Below are 22,655 nucleotides of genomic sequence, written 5' to 3' on the forward strand. Positions count from 1 at the left end.
ATGGTAAAGGTATCCTAAGGACTAGTAGAAATTTGCCATTTTTAAGGGTTTTGCTATATGTTATCATTATAAGGACTTGTGGACGAAGAATGTTAGTTTCTAACCCTGCAAACAACAGTAGTGGATGTAGCGCGGGATGACGTTACTGATGCAGATGTAACGGTTTCATCATGAGGACATGGTCGGTCAGTCATCTAAGGCGCCAGAATATACGGTGGGGAGATGTGTCACTTTGGTGTGCCGGAAAATGTGATCATGGGATAGAATCCCACATTTGTCTCGAACATTATTTTGTGTTTCACAACATCAATCCCGTGCTTGTGGGTTTCACCAAAGTGGTAAACATCTGAGACCTGCATTCCTCAGGCTTTCTTCCCACATTTAGGTGACACATGAAATTACATAGATAGTTCATGCAACCTAACTGGAACCTGGGACATGGAGTGTGCGGGTACATCACACTGCCATGCTCACATGGCTGGAGAACTACAGACTGGCGTAACACAACATTCGAGTATTAACAGACCAGCGTTAAACAACAAACAAATACTAACGTCACATGGTGTCAATGGTGTTGTTGGTGATGTTGGTGTTAATGATGATGTTGGTGATGTTGCAGGAGAAGATGAGGGGGAAGAACAAGCTGGTACCGAGGCTGCTGGGCATCACCAAGGACAGCGTGGTGCGGGTGGACGAGAAGACCAAGGAGGTGGGTGTGTCTGACAGTAGGGGTAGACAGGAGAGGTAGACAGGTGGGGTTGACAGGTGGGGTAGACAGGTGAGGTAGACAATATAGGTAGACAGGCGGGGTAGACAGGTGGGGTAGACAGGTGGGGTTGACAGGAGGGGCAGACAGGTGGGGTAGACAGGAGGGGTAGACAGGTGGGGTTGACAGGTGGGGTTGACAGGTGGGGTTGACAGTAGGGGTTGACAGGTGGGGTAGACAATAGAGGTAGACAGGTGGGGTAGACAGGTGAGGTAGACAATAGAGGTAGACAGGCGGGGTAGACAATAGAGGTAGACCGGATGGGTTCGAATTGGTCTCCAGCACCCTTGTATTACCATTCGACTAAATGGACTCAGTGGTCCGGCTCTGTGACTTGGTTGTTCATAGTATCATAGGTGGTGTGGTTTGACAAGATTATTTACAGTCTGATGTCATTCTGCTGGATTATTGCCAAGTGCTGGGTCAAAGAAAAAACAACAAACAGAGAGACAAACAAACATCACAGTCAATAAATACTCAGCACACTGCACCAGAGATCGTCAAGCTTGTTGCAAGTGTGTATACTTTCTCTGAATCCTGTCATGAAGTAGTCCTGTGTAGGATGTCCTGATGTCTGGTAGACCTGGGGCCGAGGGGCCGGGCCCGCTGTGTGTCCACTATCCCTACCCGCTTCTCCCACTGTGTTTCAGATCATGAAGACCTGGCCTCTGACCACCGTGAGGAGATGGGCAGCCTCCCCCAACAGCTTCACCCTGGTCAGTACAACATGTGCTTGCTGTTACAGCATGCCGTATAGCCTTGGAGGGGCAGATAAATCTTCCAGAGACATTGGCCTTTTGTTAGTGTTTTAAGCCGCCAGTATCATAGCCATGTCAGGATTAAACAAACCGAAATGTATTGCCACACATCCTTTGAATATTGTAGTAACCGCATCTGTGCATTCTGTAACCTGTAATTGTAGATATAATAATTTAAATATGCCTACCGACAATGACCGAAAATAGTACTATTCTATGAATATTAGCTTCCGCTGTGATGTGGCCGCCAAACCACCTGTTTCAATCAGAGGGGGTTTATTGTGATTTAATAGCTTCTGATTGACCAATCACAATCGAGTAAATTCCAAATTCATGGTAGAATATTGGTTAACATTTCTTTTAGATTTTTCTAAAAATGATAGTATTGATATTATTTGAATCTTCAGTTTGGAGATATTGTTACTAATTATTTTGTTTCTTCACACCAACAATAATCACAATACTGTTGTCCCAGTAGCCTCTGTACCTAGAAACACAACAGTCAATGTTGAAGTTGTTTGTGTTGTATCATGCAGGACTTCGGAGACTACTCAGACACGTACTACTCCGTGCAGACGACGGAGGGGGAGCAGATCTCACAGCTCATCGCTGGCTACATCGACATCATCCTCAGGAAGGTAAGTCAGTCTCACAGCAACTAGGGATGCACCATGCCTGTGCTTGTGGCTTTCAACAGAGTCGTAAAGTCAGAGACCTGCATCACTTCAGGCTTTCTCCCACATTAAGCTGACATGCCGTTTTGGGACTGAAATAATGTTCAAGACGTTGTTAAACTCACTCACTCACTCACTCACTCACTCACTCACTCAACTAGGGATGCACAATGCCTGTACTTGTGGCTTTCAACAGAGTCGTAAAGTCAGAGACCTACATCACTTCAGGCTTTCTCCCACATTTAGCTGACACGCCATGATAGGACTGAAATACTGTTTGAAGCGTTGTTGAACCAACTCACTCACTCAACTAGGGCTGTTGTGATTTGCCTCAAAGTGGAATGATGTGTGTTTAAATATCTGTAAGATCATGTAGGTCATGTAAATAAAGAAACAATATGTATGTGTTTATACAAGAATGTCAGGTTATGAATTGATTATTTGTAAAATACTATTTCCTGACTTGCTGTTTCCCACTTCCTCCTATGTTTTATGTCCTCAAGATTGCTAAATGTGATCGGATCTGTAGTATTCTACATCATACAGCTCCTTAACAGGAACCGCCTCCGTGGTAGAGCGTCCGCCCGGAGAGCGTAAGGTCCGGTGTTCGATCCCTGGTCGCGTCATACCAAAAGATGGTACTTGTTGTTACCCTGTCTTGCGCTTGACATTAAGTCAAGGACAGGTCGGCACGGAGTCAGTATACTGTGTCTGAGTGGGGTATTCATGTTAAACTGCGGCATGGTATCTCAGTTAGCAAGCACTATAAATCGGCATCAGTCACGATAACTGTTTTTGTTTTCAGAAAAAGGCAAAGGACCATCTCGGTCTGGATGGAGATGAAAACTCCATGATGATGGAGGACAACGTACTGCCGGCCAAGTGAGTCACAGAGTCTACACCTACACCACACCCACACCACACCCATACCATGCCCACGCCATGCCGATATCATGCCCACACCACACCGATAACATGCCCACACCACGCCCACATCTACACCATGCCTACACAACACCCTCATCTACACCACGCCGATACCACGCCCATACCATGCCGATACCACGCCCACACCTACACCAAGCCCACACCATGCCGATACCACACCCACACCTACACCACGCTTATACCACACTTACAGACCATGCCTACACTATACACTTACCATGTCTACACCATGTATAGACCAAACATACACAATACCTGTACACCACACCTACACCACTGTACTCCTTGCCTACACCACACCTACTGTACGACCGTGAAGATCCGGGATAGAATAGGTCGTCTGCAACCCATGCTTGCCATAAAAGGCGACACTGCTCGTCGTAAGAGACAACAAATGGGATCAGGTGGTCAGACTCGCTGACTTGGTTGATGCATGCCATCGTCTCTCAATTGCGTGGATCGATGCTCATGATATCAATCACTGGATTGTCTGGTCCAGACTCGATTAGTTACAGACAGCCGTCAAATAGCTTGAATATTGCTGAGTGCGGCGTTAAACAACAACGAACCAACTAAACTGTGTTCCTACGTTGCAGGGCGACCATCATCCAGCACCAGTCCTCCAACGTGTCCCACCCCCAGTCCGGGTCGGTGGCGATCCCCGCGGTGCTGCGCGACGGGGGGCAGGGGGAGTCCATGTTCGGGATGGGCAGCATGCAGCAGGTGCAGTCCACACACGTGACAAACCTCGCGCACGCTGGACACGCCGCCCCTCATGTTAGTAGTCCCGGGAATGTGTGTAACCAGAGCGGCCGGGCCTAGTGTCACGTATACATGGTAGGGGCTGGAGGCGTTTCTCTCTCGGCCCTTACTGTGCATATACTGAACAGTAGGCATCTGTTGCTCATTTTAACCCTCTCAGTGGATTTTAAACTTTGTATTAGTAGATGAAATTTGGATTATGATTGAATGAAATATAGTTTTGAATCGGACTGTTTCTCACAGTTGCTGTGCATTTGGTATAGCTTCTGTTACATCAGGGATATGTGTGTTAATGTTACCTCAATCAGATGCCAACTCAGAGGGTTAAACACTTGCTCCAAGACTCAGGTTGTCATTCAGTTCAGAAACTCTCACAGCATATTTTACGAATTGGTTTGCAAATTGGTTTACAGAATCTTAAGTTTCTCAAAAAATCCTCATCTGTAACTCATCAAAACACAACTGCATCTTTGAGGATGACCTGAGTCTTGTGTACTACCTACTAATGATATATATGCATATTGATACATCAGTGACTGTTGATCTAGATCTTCAGGAAAGATTTCCAACATTTCTTGTAAACATTTAAGTGAGAAAATGTATTGAAAAGATTCTCAAGTACGTCAAGTAATCTTCTTCTTTTCTTCTATTTTATTTTTTTGTGAATCACTTCTTGTATTGTGATGACTAGCTTCATGTTGTATTAGAGCAGGAAAGATGTGATGGACTCAGATAAGTATGTACTACGCTACAACAGTAGAATATAATACAGTACAGTTTATTATGTCAGAAGTTATACGTAAAACTGGCTGCTCCAGAAATGGGTTCAAGTTGTCCAAAAATGGGTTAAAAGTTGCCCTTGAAATGGGCTCAAGTTTCCAGTTGCCTTAGAAATGGGTTCAAGTTGCTAAGAAGGGGTTAAATAGTTGCCCTAAAAATGGGCTCAAGTTGCCAAAAAGGGGGTTAAAAAGTTGCCTTAGAAATGGGTTCAAGTTGCTAAGAAGGGGTTAAATAGTTGCCCTAGAAGTGGGTTCAAGTTGCCAAGAAGTGTGTTAAATAGTTGCCCTAAAAATGGGCTCAAGTTGCCAAAAAGGGGGTTGAAAAGTTGCCCTAGAAATGGGCTCAAGTTTTCAAGAAAGGGGTTAAAAAGTTGCCTTAGAAATGGGTTCAAGCTGCTAAGAAGGGGTTAAATAGTTGCCCTAGAAATGGGTTCAAGTTGCCAAGAAGTGTGTTAAATAGTTGCCCTAAAAATGGGCTCAAGTTGCCAAGAAAGGGGGTTAAAAGTGCTCTAGAAATGGGCTCAAGTTGCCCTAGAAGATTTCAGGGTTGTTGACCCTGGCTCCTGCAAACTCTGTTGTGATGCAGGACATTAGCTTTCACACATATATATATCTCTGTCTATGGTAGGGGGGAGAACTCTGTCTAGCTTGTGCTTCCAGCAGCCTCTAGAACCATGTCTGGTAACCATGGCAATAGTAGACGTGTATATTCTAGCAGTACGCCTGTGGTGTGTGTAACCTGCATGGATGCAGACAATATATGACAGCTTTGTAGTTAGATGATGGACTACGACAGGGCCCACCTTCACAAAGGGATCACAATGCTAGGACCATTGTAAGCCTATGTAGTATAGGAGTTATAGTGGATGTAGCGCTACAATCACTTTGTGCAAGTGGGCCTTGCTGTGATTTGGGGCAGATGACCCACCCAGAACATATAATGGGGCTTGGAGTTAGTGGTAGCAAGAAGTGAACGAGTCATCATTTTTTTCTCTTTTCCTAACTGAAAAATCTCTTGTGTCAAGAGGCAAGATGTCGCTTTCTCTATTTAGTACTCAATAAAACAGGGTTAGAATATGTCGCCGGTAGCCTTAGTTAGTTGTAGAAAGTGACTAAATGGTCTCCAGTGGCCAAAGCTACTGGTTGAAAGTGACCAGATGGTATTTGTCTTGGTGACTTGGTCGATTGTGTATCATGCCCAGACTTGTGGATTGATGCTCATGATAACAATCACTGGATCGTCTAGCCCAGACTTCATTATTTACCGACTGCTGTCACATAGCTGGAATATTGCTGATAGCAGACTATAACAGCATTCACTGACACTGTTCAAGAATTAGGAATTGTTAAGACATACCATGAACCTAAGTGTAATACTCGGTCTTTAGTTGATCCCTGGCAGACATTCTCGTGGTAACCTACTCTTCTTTTATGTCCTTGTGATCCTGAGGCTGGCCGAAACAGCTGCAGATAAATATTTCATAGATTTCTGGTACCCTCTTTGATACCCTCGTTGATACCCTCGTTAGGTACCCTTGGTTTGGTACCCTTGGTTTGGTACCCTTGGTATGTCATGGTACCTCCCTACTGAATGTTTGACCTGTTATGAATGCTGTCTAACAACTGTATGTCTGTTCCTGCTCATGGACCATGTGCACAAAGCAATCATAGCTTAACATTATTATTCCCATGCAGTTATCTCAGCTATGATCACTTTGTGCAGTCGGTGCCAGGTAGCAACTGTATGTCTGTTCGTGCACATGGACCATGTGCACAAAGCAATCATAGCTTGACAATATTATTCCCATGCAGTTATCTCAGCTATGATCACTTTGTGCAGTCGGTGCCAGGTAGCAACTGTATGTCTGTTCGTGCACATGGACCATGTGCACAAAGCAATCATAGCTTGACAATATTATTCCTATGCAGTTATCTCAGCTATGATCACTTTGTGCAGGTGGGGCTGAGTAGCAACTGTATGTCTGTTCCTGCACATGGACCATGTGCACAAAGCAGTCTTAGTTCTACGACGTAACTCACATATTACATTAGTCGTAGCTACGATCACTTTGTGCTCATGGACCTTGCAGCATGTTGTTGAACTGCCCACTAGAGTGTATTACATTAGAGTTGAGAATGTCTGAAAGTGTGTTGTGTGGATTATATTGAAGCAAGAAGTAGCAGTGATATTTGTGCATGGCGTTGACTTCGGTCGGCATGTGTGTTGCGAGTACCTGTCAGTGTCTGTGTATGTACTGATGGTGTAGCGTCTCGTTACGTTCACGTTGCTACTTGCTGTCTTCAGTTCCTGTTTGATATGTCAGTATTTTCTTAGTGAAAATCATTTGTTTCAGTATTTAAACTAAATGTAAGAAAAAGTAGAAAATAGCATCATAAGTTCTGTTGAACCTTTTTTGTGGCGGTAGACTTTGTTTTATTTTGCTTCATTTTGTTTCATTCAAAAACTGTTTTTGTGACTTACATCAATGTCAGCTGTTCCATTATCAGATACTATGCAGTAATGGATGACACTTATCTACACTAACTTGTATGACTATCGAGTACACACAGAATTTACTCCAGTTAACCCACATTGTGTAGCCTGTGTGTACTGACCAGTGCTGTCCACTGTAGGGTCAGAACGCCCAGCAGCACGGCCTCAACCAGTCCCAGAAGGCCCTGTTGACCACCATCGAGGAGGGACTGTCCTCCGTCAACATGGCCAGGACAGATCTACAACAGAGGGCACAGGTCCCCAAGCTCGGATCAGACGCGGTAAGTACAGCAACATTGTGATGGAACATGGTCCCTTGGACAGGGCACTGATCAGATGAAGTTTACAACATTGGTCGCAAGGACTAGTTGGATGGTGACCCTATTCCGCAGTTTGACTCGACAGAGTCTTTAAGGCTTCGTCCTGCCCCATATTGAAGCACATAGGTTAGAAATTGACACTAGTGCTATAGTCCTTGCCAAACTGCCCAAAAGTTGAGGCATCATAACCTCTAGTAGAAATTTTGCCCTGTTTAAGGGTTTGGCTATGTATTATCATTTTTTGACGGGTGGTCTAAAACTGTTAGCTTCTATCGATGTTGCATGGTGTCTCCTTAGGCAAGTGAATCAACTTTAGATAGCAGCTTTATCTTTTCCTAAGATTGGTTTCTAAGAAACTAGTATCACCGTGAAATTGTGCAATGTTTGGTTTGTTTATATTCAATAGATATGGGGAGTGTTGTTCAATGTAAAGTGCCTGATATATGAACAGAAGAAAGTCTTGAGTCCTTTCATTAGATGTACCGGTGTGATGATGATGCTCTTGTTGTTGCCAGGCCTCCAAGAAGTGGCGTGAGAACCAGCTGGACCTCAACAGACAGAAGGTGGGCTCCCAGCTGTCCGCCATGAACGCCGCCACGGCACAGCTCGTCACGCTCACCTCCGGCAAGGAGGACGAGATCGACTACAACGCTGTCGGCTCAGCCGTCCATCAAATGTGAGCACATTCTTCCTTCACTAAGGCTATAAATAGCTACTAAAAAACTTTATAACTGTTACTATATAGGAGCTTGTGTACTTTCCTTACCAATATGGCGGAAGGTATCTGGTATCTAACTCATTTCTGTTTATCATCTCCCCTGTGACTACTGTGATAATGAGGAACTTCTCTCCATGTCTCCAGTTCGTCCAACCTGGGTCAGTTCAGCCGGGATGTGAAGATGGTGGCTGCCCTACAGGAAGAGAACAATGACAAACTGCTGGACGCTGCACGACGCCTCGCCGGCGCCTTCTCCGACCTCCTCAACGCTGCAACGCCCGCCAATGTGGAGGTGAACATACCAGGATATATTTCTTCACAATACATATCGGGTGGTCAGGTGGTTAAAGCGTTCGCTCGTCACGCCGCAGACGCGGGTTCCATTCCTTACATGGGTAGAATGTGTGAAGCCCATTTCTGGCGTCCCCTGCCGTGATATTGCTGGAATATTGCTGGAATATTGCTAAAAGTGGCGTAAATTCATACTCACTCACTCACAACACATTTAAGTGTTGCATTCCCTCCACTTGTAGGCTCTGAAGAGGTGACTAAATTGGGAACTTGGGGATTCTGGTAGGGGTGGGACGAGTCCAAATTTACTCCCCGGGTACCCACCAAAAGATTACCCGACCCTACCCGGGTACCCCCTGTTGGTCTCCAGAGATACAAAATGTCTGATTGGGAATAGTTTGACTGTAGCCCTGGACAAATTGTATTTAGATACACGTCTCAATCGATCTGGACATGCATACTCTGACGTTGACTCAAGTTTTATCGGCGTGTCAGCTTAATGTTGGAGGAAAGCCCGTGTGATGCAGGTCTCAGACGTTTACCACTTTGGTGAAACCCACGAGCACGGGTATGGTGCTGACAAACCTAGAAACATAATTGGGGCGAACCGGGATTCGAACCCACAATCATAGGTTTCTGGTGTGCCCAAGGGACGCAACTCTGCGCAGCAAATCACGGCGCCTTAGACAACTGGGCCACCCGTGCCCCCGTTAAGCAACAGACGAACAGATAAAGCATTATGATCCTGGCCTAGAGTACACTGGCTGCATGTATGATGATATCGACCATCTCGTCTGAGGCTAACCGGTGTCTGTGTGTTGCAGCCACGCCAGAACCTGCTAGCAGCTGCCAGCAAGATCGGGGAGGCCAGCCAGGAGGTCATGGACGAGGTCGGCGAGACCACTGAGGACCTGGACAAAGTCTTCCAGGTCAGTACAGCCTAGACTAACATCTAGTCTCTGAAATGAAAATATCGTACAGAAAAAACAGTTGTCAGTTATCTATATAAGAATATAATAAAAGGGAGCCCAGTGACTCTCTTCATTTTCAGATGATACTGCAGTAATCTAGACTTGCCAAACATTATAGACTTGCCTGGGCTTTATTTGATATATATTTGTATCAGGGTCTGTAGGACAGACCAAGTACAGCCCTGCAGGAGGTCATCGGTTCACAGGATCATAAATAGTGCTTGTTGATTCGAGTGATGATGAATTGTATGGACTGCATTTTGCAAAGTCAGAATAAAATCTTTTTTTATTTTGGCTTAAGAATGTTGGTCAGTTTCAGGCATTGTATTCCTGCACTGTGTTAAGGAAAATATGTCTTACTCTTATTTTTAGCATGACATTGTATGTTTGAAATCATTAGCCTTGTGTGTTTCTCTACCATATTTTTACTCAGCCAATAACTCGTCTGTATTAATCATCCCCCAAAAGCTGGGATTACTGTGACAAAGCTGCCAAATTGTTTGTTGTGTTAAGAATTTGAAACTGAAAACAAAAAAGCCAACTGTTTTTATTCCTTAATTCATCCAAATAGTGTGCCAATTTAATCTTAAAAATAATCAGCAGGATTGAACTTCCTAGACACTGTCGGTCATTGTTTTATTTAGCCTTACATTATGAGCTACGAACAGGGTGTTGTTTTCAACTGGTATGAAGTCTACTTTTAGCTAAAACAGAAACTAAATGATGAAACAAACTTCATATGATCTTGTTTTGGTGTCCCGGCCAGAAGATTGAAGCCAAATCCTACTACTAAGTGGGCTACCATCCTGTGATAATGAGGACTCCTTGATCAGATGATCAGTTGTGTTTAGGGTTTACTTTTATACAAACTGTTCATTTTTATCCTAAGGCTTGTTGTCAGACAAAGTCTGTGTTTGTGGTTGCAGGACACGCTCCTGTCACTGGCCAAGGCTGTGGCTAATGCCACGGCGGCGCTGGTGCTGAAGGCGAAGAACGTGGCCTCCAAGACGGAGGACCAGGGTCTGCAGAACAGGGTCATCAGCTCCGCCACGCAGTGCGCCCTCGCCACGTCCCAGCTGGTGGCCTGCACCAAGGTAACTACATCACTCAACTCTCATCTCACATCACTCAACTCTCATCTCACATCACTCAACTCTCATCTCACATCACTCAACTCTCATCTCACATCACTCAACTCTCATCTCACATCTCACATCACTTATCTCACATCTCACATCACTCAACTCTCATCTCTCATCTCACAACTCTCATCTCACATCTCACATCACTCAACTCTCATCTCACATCTCACATCTCTCAACTATCATCTCTCATCTCACATCACTCAACTCTCATCTCTCATCTCTCATCTCACATCACTCAACTCTCATCTCACATCACTCAACTCTCATCTCACAACTCTCAACTCTCATCTCACATCACTCAACTCTCATCTCACATCTCTCATCTCACATCACTCAACTCTCATCTCTCATCTCACATCTCTCATCTCACATCTCTCATCTCACATCACTCAACTCTCATCTCACATCACTCAACTCTCATCTCACATCACTCAACTCTCATCTCACATCACTCAACTCTCATCTCACATCACTCAACTCTCATCACACATCTCTCAACTCATCTCATCTCACATCACTCAACTCTCATCTCACATCACTCAACTCTCATCTCACATCACTCAACTCTCATCTCACATCACTCAACTCTCATCTGACATCTCACATCTCTCAACTCATCTCATCTCACATCACTCAACTCTCATCTCACATCACTCAACTCTCATCTCACATCTCACATCACTTATCTCACATCTCACATCTCTCATCTCACATCACTCAACTCTCATCTCTCATCTCTCATCTCACATCTCACATCACTTATCTCACATCTCACATCTCTCATCTCACATCACTCAACTCTCATCTCACATCACTCAACTCTCATCTCACATCACTCAACTCTCATCTCACAACTCTCAACTCTCATCTCACATCACTCAACTCTCATCTCACATCTCTCATCTCACATCACTCAACTCTCATCTGACATCACTCAACTCTCATCTCACATCACTCAACTCTCATCTGACATCTCACATCTCTCAACTCATCTCATCTCACATCACTCAACTCTTATCTCACATCACTCAACTCTCATCTCACATCTCACATCTCATCTCATGTCATCTCATCTCATCTCACATCTCATCTCATCTCATATCTCACATCTCACATCTCACATCTCACATCACTCAACACTCAACACTCAACACTCAAGTCCCATCAGGGGACTGCCACCGTGGTCTAGTAGATAGAGCATCTGCCCAGAGAGAAGAAGGCCGGTGGTTCGATACCCGGCCCCTTCCTACCAAAAGACATTAAAAGTTTGTTCTTGTTATTTCCTGTTAATTTAGATATTTCACCATCTCTGCATCCATGTTCCATGTCGCTACATAAGTGCCATAATGTTGACGGTGAAGTTAAACCCCCATGTCACCTACCCTCAGGTTGTGGCGCCCACCATCGGGAACCCAGCCTGCCAGGAACAGCTGATCGAGGCCGCCAAGCTCGTCGCCAAGTCTGTGGAGGGCATCGTTGAGGCAGCACAGTCTGCATGTAAGGACGACCACCTGCTGCAGGATCTGGGCGGCGCCGCCACGGCCGTCACCAAGGCCCTCAACGACCTCCTGCAACATATCAAGAAGGCCGCTGTGCCTGTCAGGGTCAGTACATCGTCAATCGTTCTGTGAAATGTCCCTTGAAGACCAGGGTTAGAATTGGTGTTCACCAAGCCATTTGAGTGGTCAGGCTCGCTGACTTGGTTAATGCATGTCATCATATCCCAATTATGTTGATCGATGCTCATGATGTCAATCACTGAAATGTCCGATCCAGATTTGATGTTTTCAGAATGCTGTCCCATAGCTTGAATATATTGTAGGCGTTAAGCAACAAACATACAAAACCAATAAAAGCTCACTATCTCACTTTTCAAGTGTATCAAATGTCAAAGAGCTAAATAAAGTCATCTTTTAGAATACAAGACATTCCCGGAACTGATAGCTGTTCAATGTAAAAACCATAGGGCGTGACTTTTTCAGTTGATATGTCTGTGAGTTGATGATGATGATGATGATGATGATGATGATGATGATTGCAGGCCAGTGAGCAGCATGAGGAGGCAGTGGACCAGATCATCACCGTCACAGACAACTTGTTCAGCAGTGTGGGCGACGCCCATGAGATGGTCAAGCAGGCCAGACACCTTGCCCAGGTGAGTCCAGATTGTGACAAGTAGAGTAGCTCATCCTAGCCTCAGCTCCTCACATGGGTAACCACAGTTGGAACCTCTATTTGTGTCTGTTTGTGGGTGGTCTGCTGTTTCATTTTCCAAAACCTTGTGGTCCAGACTTATCGCCTGATATCTGCAAAGATCCGGGGTAGAATAGGTCTTCAGCAACCCATGCTTGCCGTTAAAGACAACTATGCTTGTGGTGAGAGGCGACTAACGGGTTCGGGTGGTCAGACTCACTGACTTGGTTGATGCATGTCATTGTATTCCAATTACCTGGATCGATGCTCATGATATCAATCACTGGATTGTATGGTCCAGACTCTTATTATAAGCAGTCCGCCATCATATGGCTGAAATATTGCTGAGTGCGGCATTGAACAACAAACAATCAAACAAACAAGCATCATGTCACTGGAATATTGCTGACTGTAGCATTAAGCAACAAACAAATAAACAAACTGTAAGAGCATGTGGTCTGTCTGATTAGATGGAAGTCAGGACCCTATGTTGTGTTGCAGGCAACGTCCCAGCTGGTCAGTGCCATCAGGAACCAGGCTGAGACCAACACCGACTCCGACGTACAGAAGCGTCTCCTAGCAGCAGCCAAACAACTTGCTGATGCTACAGCCAAACTGGTGGAGGCGGCCAAGGTGAGGACTCTCAGTGTGTTCAGGGTCACAACAGTAGGAGCGATGTTGTAGAGATGACGTAGAGACGACGTAGAGACGACGTAGAGATGACGTAGAGATGACGTAGAGATGACGTAGAGACGCCGTAGAGATGATGTAGAGACGACATAGTGACGATATAGAGACGACATAGTGACGATATAAAGATGACATAGAGACGACATAGTGACGATATAAAGATGACATAGAGACGACATAGAGATGACATAGAGATGACATAGAGACGACATAGAGATGACACAGAGATGACATAGTGACGACATAGTGATGACATGGAACTGATTGGGAGTGAAATAGGTTGAATTGAGAAAAATCAGAATTAATTTTGGGCTAATATTTTCTTAGCCTTCTCAATCAAGGATGTGACGTAATAAGGAATAGCTCAAATAGATTTTGTCTTTATGGATTTTAAGTAATATCAGAGACCATTGTGAAGCTTTAGTGTCTGACTATTCATTGACTTCATTTGGACCGGGTTAGAATAGGCTGTTGGAGGTACCTGGTTGTTGGACTAAACTGGACTGTTAGGTAGAACTCTGTGACGTTGGACTGTTAGGTAGAACTCTGTGACGTTGGACTGTTAGGTAGAACTCTGTGACGTTGGACTGTTAGGTAGAACTCTGTGACATTGGACTGTTAGGTAGAACTCTGTGACGTTGACTGTTAGGTAGAACTCTGTGACATTGGACTGTTAGGTAGAACTCTGTGACGGGATATGGCCAGAATCTTGCTGCGAGCAGAGTTAGACATTCACTCCCTTGTTCTTCATTGTCAGGGCTGTGCCTCCAACCCCAATGACTCCGACCAGCAGCAGATTCTCCGGTCCGCGGCAGAGGAGTTGCGCTCCGCCACCAACGCCGCTGCCAGCAACCAGCTGAAGAGGAAACTGATCAACAGGCTGGAAGTAAGCGACTGCTTAGATAATTATTGTCATTACATTACATGAAAATATTCACTTAAAAGAACTGCATCATTTGTCACAGAAGCAATTTTCCGTCTACAGGTACCTGTAATTCCAAGATAAATCCCTAAGAGTTTACCATGTTTGTTGTGTTCCAGAACGCCGCCAACCATGCTGCTGCTGCCGCCACCCAGCTGATCAACTCCTCCTCCCTCGCCAACAAGACGAACCGTAACGCCACCACGGAGGCCCAGCTCAGACAGCAGTGTGAGGTGGGTGACAGGGACACTGTACTGGTGCCTGGGGTTGTAGTGGCTCAGTGGGCGGTTTTCAATCAAAGTCTGTCTCATCTTATGTCTCAGACTCATACGGGTGTCCCAGTCGTCTAAAGCACCACAATTTGCTGTGCAGAGTTATCTCCCTTCATGTTGCCAGGAACCTATGATCTTGGCTTTCAATCCTGTATTCTACATTTGTCAACACCTTACCCATGCTTGTAGGTTTCACCAAAATGGTACTGTTCAAAGCAGTTGAAGGCAGTTTGTTAAACAAAAGTCTCTCATTCAAATTGTAGAGAAGAACAAGTTCTGTTCAATTGCAAGTCTGCTGAATCCAATTTTATGATCTATACATTAGCAGCAGACTCTTATTGGCTGTATCAGTGGTCACTGACCTAGAACTGTGTGTGTTGTAGGCTGTGAATGAGGAGATACCTCCCCTGGTACACGCGATCCGGGCCTCCCAGCGCAGTCAGGACAGCGCCACCGCGCAGCTATCTCTCATCAACGCCAGCCAGGACTTCATACAGGTATGTCACACACACGTCATACACGTCACACATGCACACACATGCACACACGTCATACACGTCAAACACGTCACACATGTCATACATGTCATACACGTCACACATGTCATACACGTCACACATGTCATACACGTCACACAAGGCATACACCTCACACATGTCATACACCTCACACATGTCATACACGTCATACACGTCATACAAGTCACATACATACACACATGTCACACACGTCATACACGTCACACACACGTCACACGTTACTCACATGCACACACATACACATCACATGCATGTCACATGCATGTCACATGCATGTCACACTCACACATGTCACACACACGTCACACATGCACACACACGTCATACACACACACATATCAGTTCCTAGTTCTATGTGCTATGCATTTAACAACTTCAACACTGAAACATAAGTATATGTATTATATGTTCTTGAAGCCGGCCAGCAGGATGGTGGCTGCCGCCAACGCCGCCGCTCCAACAGTGACGGACCAGGCTGCAGTCCTCAACCTCCACAACAGCGTCAAGGCCATGACATCAGCACTCGCAGAACTTCGGACAGCCTCATCGAAGGTCAGTCTCACAGATTCCTTGGGTATTGACTCCGAGTTGGTCAGAGTCGGTGACTTTGTTGATTGACTGCGTCGTACCTCACAGTGTCGTTGTAGAACATAATGCATATTTGCCAGTGGTTTATTTGGCCCAGGATCAATGAAAGTACAGCCGCTGTTATAGGGCTGGACTATTGCTGACTGCGGCATAAACAACAGACAAACAAAACAAAAATCTTTAGGTTTTGTCCCACATTACCCAGACATGACAAAACTGACTTTTAAACTCAACAACTCATTGTTCAAGTGTGTCCATTGTCCAAAAGTTACGGTCGTCTTTGATAGTGCCCTCTATCACACTGGGAATACAAAACATTACCTGAACTGGGTCCATGTGTCAAGAGACTGGAGCTTCTGGGTCAGAATAGCCTCCTAGTAGCTTGTCTTAAGTTTAAGGTGGGGATTGGATGATGGAAATGTCTGACTTCTTTGTGTAACCCTTCCATGGTAGGCCTTCATGACAAACCTGGAATATGAATAGTAATTTATGAGCAAATAAAGATGTTGTTGTGCACAACATTACAAAATGGCGTCCGGTTGTCATTTTACCGAGATGTCCAAATTACAAAAATTAAACATACACGGATATGGGGTGAAATGTTGGCAAGCCAGAGGGGCCATCTCCTAGACTTTTCAGCAAGCCCTTTGTAATTTTAACTGGCCACGGGCCAACGGGTCAACAGTTAAACTGACATCTGTAATGCGACACAACACACTCACTGTTGACATCCTACACCCAGTATGTGATCCCTGTCTGGTGTCACGCCCACGGATATTGCTGGGAATGTTGCTGAAAGTGGCATAAAACCATCCTCATTCTCCTTCCTCAGTATACGGAGCGGTCGGTTAGCCTAGTGGTTAAAGAGTTGGCTCGTCACGCCGAAGAGCCGGGTTCGAATCCCGACATTGATACAATGTTTCTGGTGTCCCTCACTGTAGTATTGCTGGGATATTGCTAAAAGCGGCATAAAACCACACTCACTCACTCACTCACTCACTCACTCACTCACTCCACAGTATACAAGCAAGCTTTTAGCGTTAGTTTAGTCCGACTTTATTCAGCATGTGATCCCTCCGTTGTGTGTTGTGTAGGCCCAGGAGGCGTGCGGCACACTGGAGGTGGAGTCCGCCCTGGACCAGGTGCATGGACTCAACTACCAGCTGGACGAGATCAAGAAGGCAACAAACGAAGGACGCCTCGTCCCCCTGCCTGGAGAGACGGTACGTCATCGCTAGTAGTGGACAACTGCAGCTTCATTCCTGCATGCTGAGTCTGTGTTAACTGATTGTTTCCTGAAGAGAAAATGTTTATTAAATTATGTCCATGTAGCAGTAATGGGCAAAGTGCCATAAAAAAGTTCGACATAGGAATATTATATGTACAGATATTTTGGGTCATGAAGTGAAAAAAAGATAATTTCCCACACAATTGATTATTATCTGTGAAGAGGGACATCACATCATCCTGTGTGTGCTAGCGCAGTGTTAATGATTAAGATGAAAGTATGCATGAATGTCAACCCTGAGGTTAAGAATAACACATTTTGGATGTCCGCAGATTCAGATGTTAATGGGGAAACCTAAAGGCCCCCAGTGCTCCAATTGCTATGTTCGTAACTCTCTGTCAAGTGTAGCCTGGGCAGTAGAGGATCCAGTGTGGATGGTTTACACGTGATGTAGCTCAGTGATTCTCTCCCCACAGGCTCAGTCAGCGGCTCTCCAGCTGGGAACTACGTCCAAGACGGTCGGCTCCTCCATGGCACAGCTGCTCACTGCTGCAGCTCAGGTCAGTTGTCTCCCCTGTCATTGGTTGTCTCCCCTGTCAGTGGTTGTCTCCCCTGTCAGTGGTTGTCTCCCCTGTCAGTGGTTGTCTCCCCTGTCGTTGGTTGTCTCCCCTTGTCTCTATTTTTTATTGCTAGTTTGCTTCTGTTCTTCTGTAGATTAAATGTGATTGCAAGGAATACATGAGGTTGAAGGGCTTATCAGATGTAACAGCCAAGCCTAAATTATTCTGGTCAGAATATTTTCATCACTGCCTTGGGGCGGTCGGGTAGCCTAGTGGTTAAAGCGTTCGCTCGTCACGCCGAAGACCCGGGTTCGATTCCTGACATGGGTACAATGTGTGAAGCCCATTTCTGGTGTCCCCCGCCATGATATTGCTGGAATATTGCTAAAAGGGGTGTAAAACCAAACTCACTCACTCACTCATCACTGCCTTAACTTGTTTCCAGAGCCCATTCACATAGTTATGGAGTGGTAGTGCTTTGTGACTGACACTGATCAGACACTGGTTTGACTGACTGCATTATTTAGTCAGTCGGCTTGAATATTCCTGACTACTGGCGTAAAACAACAAACGAAACCTAAAAATATGAAATTGAAGTGTTTTGGTGTCTTTTCTTCAGGGTAATGAAGACTATGTTGGTATCGCTGCTCGGGATACGGCCAACGCACTGCGGGTGTTGACGTCAGCAGTGCGCGGTGTTGCTGCAACCACCACGGACAGGCAGGTCCAGCACGCCATCATCGAGTGTGCCCAGGACATCATGGACAAGTCGGTCATCCTTCTGGAGGAGGCCAAGCGGGTGATGCGCGACCCCAGCAACCCCGAGAACATACAGAGGCTCAACCAGGTATGTGTAGACAGTAGACAGAGGCTCAACCAGGTACGTGTAGACAGTAGACAGAGGCTCAACCAGGTACGTGTAGACAGTAGACAGGCTCAACCAGGTACGTGTAGACAGTAGACAGAGGCTCAACCAGGTACATGTAGACAGGCTCTACCACATACGTGTAGACAGTAGACAGAGGCTCGACCACATACGTGTAGACAGTAGACAGAGGCTCAACCAGGTACATGTAGACAGTAGACAGAGGCTCAACCAGGTATTAAGACCGAGTTCAGAACTCAGTTTTGTGTAGACAATCTACTGTAGCCAGGGCAGACAGTTTTGTTGGTCTTCAGTGCAGAACTAGAAATTAATTTTCATTTTTACTGATCCACAAAAACAGCTACATCTTGCTAATGTTAAAAGTAAGTAGCTAATGTTAAAAGTAAGTAGCTAATGTTAAAAGTAAGTAGCTAATGTTAACAGTAAGTGTCCACAAGGAAATGTAACCGGTCCTACCTAAAGTTTACTAGTCTGAGACATGTTAATTACGAACCCTGAGGTCACCCTTTTCAGCAGACAGCAGAGATGTAAACAAGCATGTTGTGTGTTGCAGGTCTCCAAGAGTGTGTCAAACGCCCTCAACAACTGTGTGAACTGCCTGCCAGGTCAGAGAGACGTGGACGCCGCCCTCAGACACATCACTGCCTCCAGCCAGACTCTCTCCTCCCCTCGGGTAGGTCCTAGCTGCCTTGTGGTTAAAGCCTCGGTTCAATTCCCCTCATGGTACAATGTATGAGCACATTTCTTGTGTCCTCCATTTTGTGGTTTAAGACCTGTGAAGATCCGGGGTAGAATAGGTGTTCAGCAACCCATGCTTGCCGTAAAAGGTGACTATGCTTGTCGTTAAAGGCGACAAACGGGATCGGGTGGTCAGGCTCGCTGACTTGGTTGATACATGTCACCGGTCCCAATTGCATGGATCGATGCTCATGATATTAATCACTGGATTGTCATGTCCAGACTCGATTATTTACAGACTGCCATCATATAGCTGGAATATTGCTGAGTGCGGCATTAAACAACGAACAAACAAACAAACAAACAAACTTAAGTGGTTAAATACCATACATACTCATTCGCTCTACTTACGCTCCAACCCAGTGAAGCTCCGGGTTAGAATTGGTCTTCAGTAACCCATGCATGTCTTAAAAGGCGACTGGATTATTGCTGAGTGTGCCATTAAACAACAAACAAACTAAAATACCTACACTCTACTTACTCAATCATTCAGTTGTATTTTATCCCATCCTTTATTGTATTGAACACATGTCTATTGGTGGTGTAGTTCCCCGGGACGGGCAAGTCGTACCAAGATGTTCAGATCGACATGAACAACGCAGCAGTGGGCTTGAACCAGGCGGCCAGCAACATCGTGACGTCGTCCCGCGGCACCCCCCAGCAGCTGGCGATGTCCTCCTCCCAGTACGGACACTCCTACCAGGAGTTTGTGGACACCGGACTCACCATGGCCGGACTCTCCAAGGACGTGGAGACACAGAATCAGATCGTGGGCGGCCTCAAGAGCGTCTCCATGGTGTCCAGTAAGCTACTGCTGGCAGCCAAGTCCGTCTCGGCCGACCCTAATGCCCCCAACGCCAAGAACCTCCTGGCCCAGGCTGCAAGGTGAGGAGATCATGGCGGTGTTCATCATGTTATGAAACCAATGTAACTTGTTCTAAAGGGCACGCGTAACATCCCCGTAGCCGCTGATGGTGCCCTTAGCATAGCCGCTGATAGTGCCCTTAGCATAGCCGCTGATAGTGCCCTTAGCATAGCCGCTGATAGTGCCCTTAGGATAGCAGCTTTGTGCGTTCGGTCCTGGATTAGAACATGTCCCAAACATTCATTGCTGGTCGTATGAGGCAACTGGATTGGATTGGGTGGTGAGACTCGGTTGATTGCTATCATTGTCCTTGTCAATGTGATGTTCCGGGGGCATTCCAGAAACCTATGATTATGGGTTCGAATCCTGGTTCAATTGGCACCACACCTGTGCTTGTGGGTTTCATCAAAGTGGTAAATATCAAAGACCTGTATCACTTAGGGCTTTCCTCCCACATTAAGCTGACATGGTGTGATATAACTAATACTGTTCAAATCGGCCCAACTCACTCACTCTTAAAGGCAACCTGTTGTTTTTATTTTTTACAAGATGTCGTGATGTTGCTGAAATATAAACACAATTAACGAATCTAATCGCCAAACCACTACTTTTGTTAGGCCGTGTCTTCACCGTGTGTTCAAGGTGTGTTCACTTTGTTCACCATATGTTCACCATATGTTCACCGTGTTCACCGTGTGTGATGTTCTCCCAGGGCGGTGACAGAGAGCATCAACCACCTCATCAACATCTGCACCGTGTCCGCGCCTGGACAGAAGGAGTGCGACAACGCCCTGCGCCAGATAGAGATGATGCACAATCTCCTTGACAACGCCAACGAGCCAATCAGTGATGCCCCGTATTTCGAGTGCCTTGATGGAGTTATGGACAAATCAAAGGTGAGTCACTCAACCATATGCATCAAGTGATATAGAAGTTGTCAAGGACTTCAGACAAGTGCTTTTGGCAGGCAAATTAGGAACAAGAATTCTGAATTTATGAAAGTCTCCATTTTTTCAGATATTTTTTCTCATTAATGTGCAATTATCAGTGAAATGAAAGCATAAGTTATAACTGGATGTTATTTTATCCTGAATTCATGTCACACCATGTTAGCAGTCCTCAGACAGCAAGACTAGAATACCTTTTACCGTATTCGACGTAATAAGCTGCCAGGGCGCTCTCAAAATTAGAAATAGGGGGCTCTTATTAGAATATAATTTTGGTGAGATTAAAAACGAGGTTGAAAGATTGTAAATTTTGTGGTTTATGCTGACAGCCTGAAATGATATAAAAGAAGAATCTGTGTGTATTATACACGATAGATATATTTTCAAGAATTTAATTGCCCATAATTAAGGGTGCATATAGCAAACAAATGCGTATTATACACGAATAAATAAGTCTTGTGTACATTGATCAATCGGACAGGGTGCTAACTGGGATTGTTCACTAGCCAATATATTTGCAAATAATGCTGTGGGTGCTTATTAGAGCGGGGCGCTTATTACGTCGAATACGGTACTTACTTCTGGCATAAGGTATCAGAGAGACCAATGGATTACAGGTTAGAATTGGTTCCCAGAAACCTATGCTGGTTGTTGCTTGGGTGGTCAGTCTCAGAGACTGCTGATAGTGTGTCATCGTTGCCTAATGACGTGGACCGTTGCTCACTATGTCAATCACTGGGTTGTCTGGTCCAGATTTGATTATTTACAGGCCGCCGTCATAATGCTGGAATATTGCTGAGTGCAGCGTTACATAAACAAGATACCAGATATCTAGCATAATCTAGTCAGTACCAACATCCATGTTACTAGATAGGACTGACGTGTTTCTGAACTCACTGTCATTGTGTGTCCATGTTTGTGACGCTTCATGTTGTGAGCCATCATTCATCTCCTCATGCACCTGACACCCCCCACACAGTTGATGCCTGTACACCTGTACAGGAAGGTCACAGTTAGAATAGGTCTTCAGTAACCCATGCTTGTTGTAGAGGCCATACACAGTTGATGGCTGTACGCCTGTACGGGAAGGTCACAGTTAGAATAGATCTTCAGCAACCCATGCTTGTTGTAGAGGCCATACACAGTTGATGCCTGTACAGGAAGGTCACAGTTAGAATAGGTCTTCAGCAACCCATGCTTGTTGTAGAGGCCCCACACAGTTGATGCCTGTACGCCTGTACGGGAAGGTCACAGTTAGAATAGGTCTTCAGCAACCCATGCTTGTTGTAGAGGCCATACACAGTTGATGGCTGTACGCCTGTACGGGAAGGTCACAGTTAGAATAGATCTTCAGCAACCCATGCTTGTTGTAGAGGCCATACACAGTTGATGCCTGTACAGGAAGGTCACAGTTAGAATAGGTCTTCAGCAACCCATGCTTGTTGTAGAGGCCCCACACAGTTGATGCCTGTACGCCTGTACGGGAAGGTCACAGTTAGAATAGGTCTTCAGCAACCCATGCTTGTTGTAGAGGTGACAAACAGGAACGGGTGGTCAGTTTACTGACATCCTTGATGCATGTCATCATATCCAAAGTGCAT

The 22,655-nt window shown here is 45.4% G+C and overlaps 1 protein-coding gene across 1 annotated transcript in view; it reads left to right on the plus strand.

Annotated features, from left to right (window-relative positions):
• Positions 1-22,655, plus strand: part of LOC139460973 (talin-1-like) — a 161,210-nt gene that overhangs the window by 84,382 nt on the left and 54,173 nt on the right. Inside the window, exons 11-33 of the mRNA XM_071242435.1 lie at positions 620-709; positions 1,417-1,482; positions 2,061-2,162; positions 3,004-3,080; positions 3,743-3,923; positions 7,322-7,462; positions 8,017-8,177; positions 8,364-8,511; positions 9,335-9,439; positions 10,408-10,575; positions 12,015-12,230; positions 12,668-12,781; positions 13,321-13,452; positions 14,267-14,395; positions 14,551-14,664; positions 15,087-15,200; positions 15,660-15,794; positions 16,925-17,053; positions 17,535-17,618; positions 18,238-18,465; positions 19,058-19,177; positions 19,790-20,127; positions 20,820-21,003. Of these exons, the coding sequence (XP_071098536.1) occupies positions 620-709; positions 1,417-1,482; positions 2,061-2,162; positions 3,004-3,080; positions 3,743-3,923; positions 7,322-7,462; positions 8,017-8,177; positions 8,364-8,511; positions 9,335-9,439; positions 10,408-10,575; positions 12,015-12,230; positions 12,668-12,781; positions 13,321-13,452; positions 14,267-14,395; positions 14,551-14,664; positions 15,087-15,200; positions 15,660-15,794; positions 16,925-17,053; positions 17,535-17,618; positions 18,238-18,465; positions 19,058-19,177; positions 19,790-20,127; positions 20,820-21,003 (3,276 nt within the window). The remainder of the gene's footprint in view (positions 1-619; positions 710-1,416; positions 1,483-2,060; positions 2,163-3,003; positions 3,081-3,742; positions 3,924-7,321; positions 7,463-8,016; positions 8,178-8,363; positions 8,512-9,334; positions 9,440-10,407; positions 10,576-12,014; positions 12,231-12,667; positions 12,782-13,320; positions 13,453-14,266; positions 14,396-14,550; positions 14,665-15,086; positions 15,201-15,659; positions 15,795-16,924; positions 17,054-17,534; positions 17,619-18,237; positions 18,466-19,057; positions 19,178-19,789; positions 20,128-20,819; positions 21,004-22,655) is intronic.

Source organism: Haliotis cracherodii, unplaced genomic scaffold (assembly GCF_022045235.1).
Source record: "Haliotis cracherodii isolate W230 unplaced genomic scaffold, xgHalCrac1.p SCAF_14, whole genome shotgun sequence".
Taxonomy (NCBI): domain Eukaryota; kingdom Metazoa; phylum Mollusca; class Gastropoda; order Lepetellida; family Haliotidae; genus Haliotis; species Haliotis cracherodii.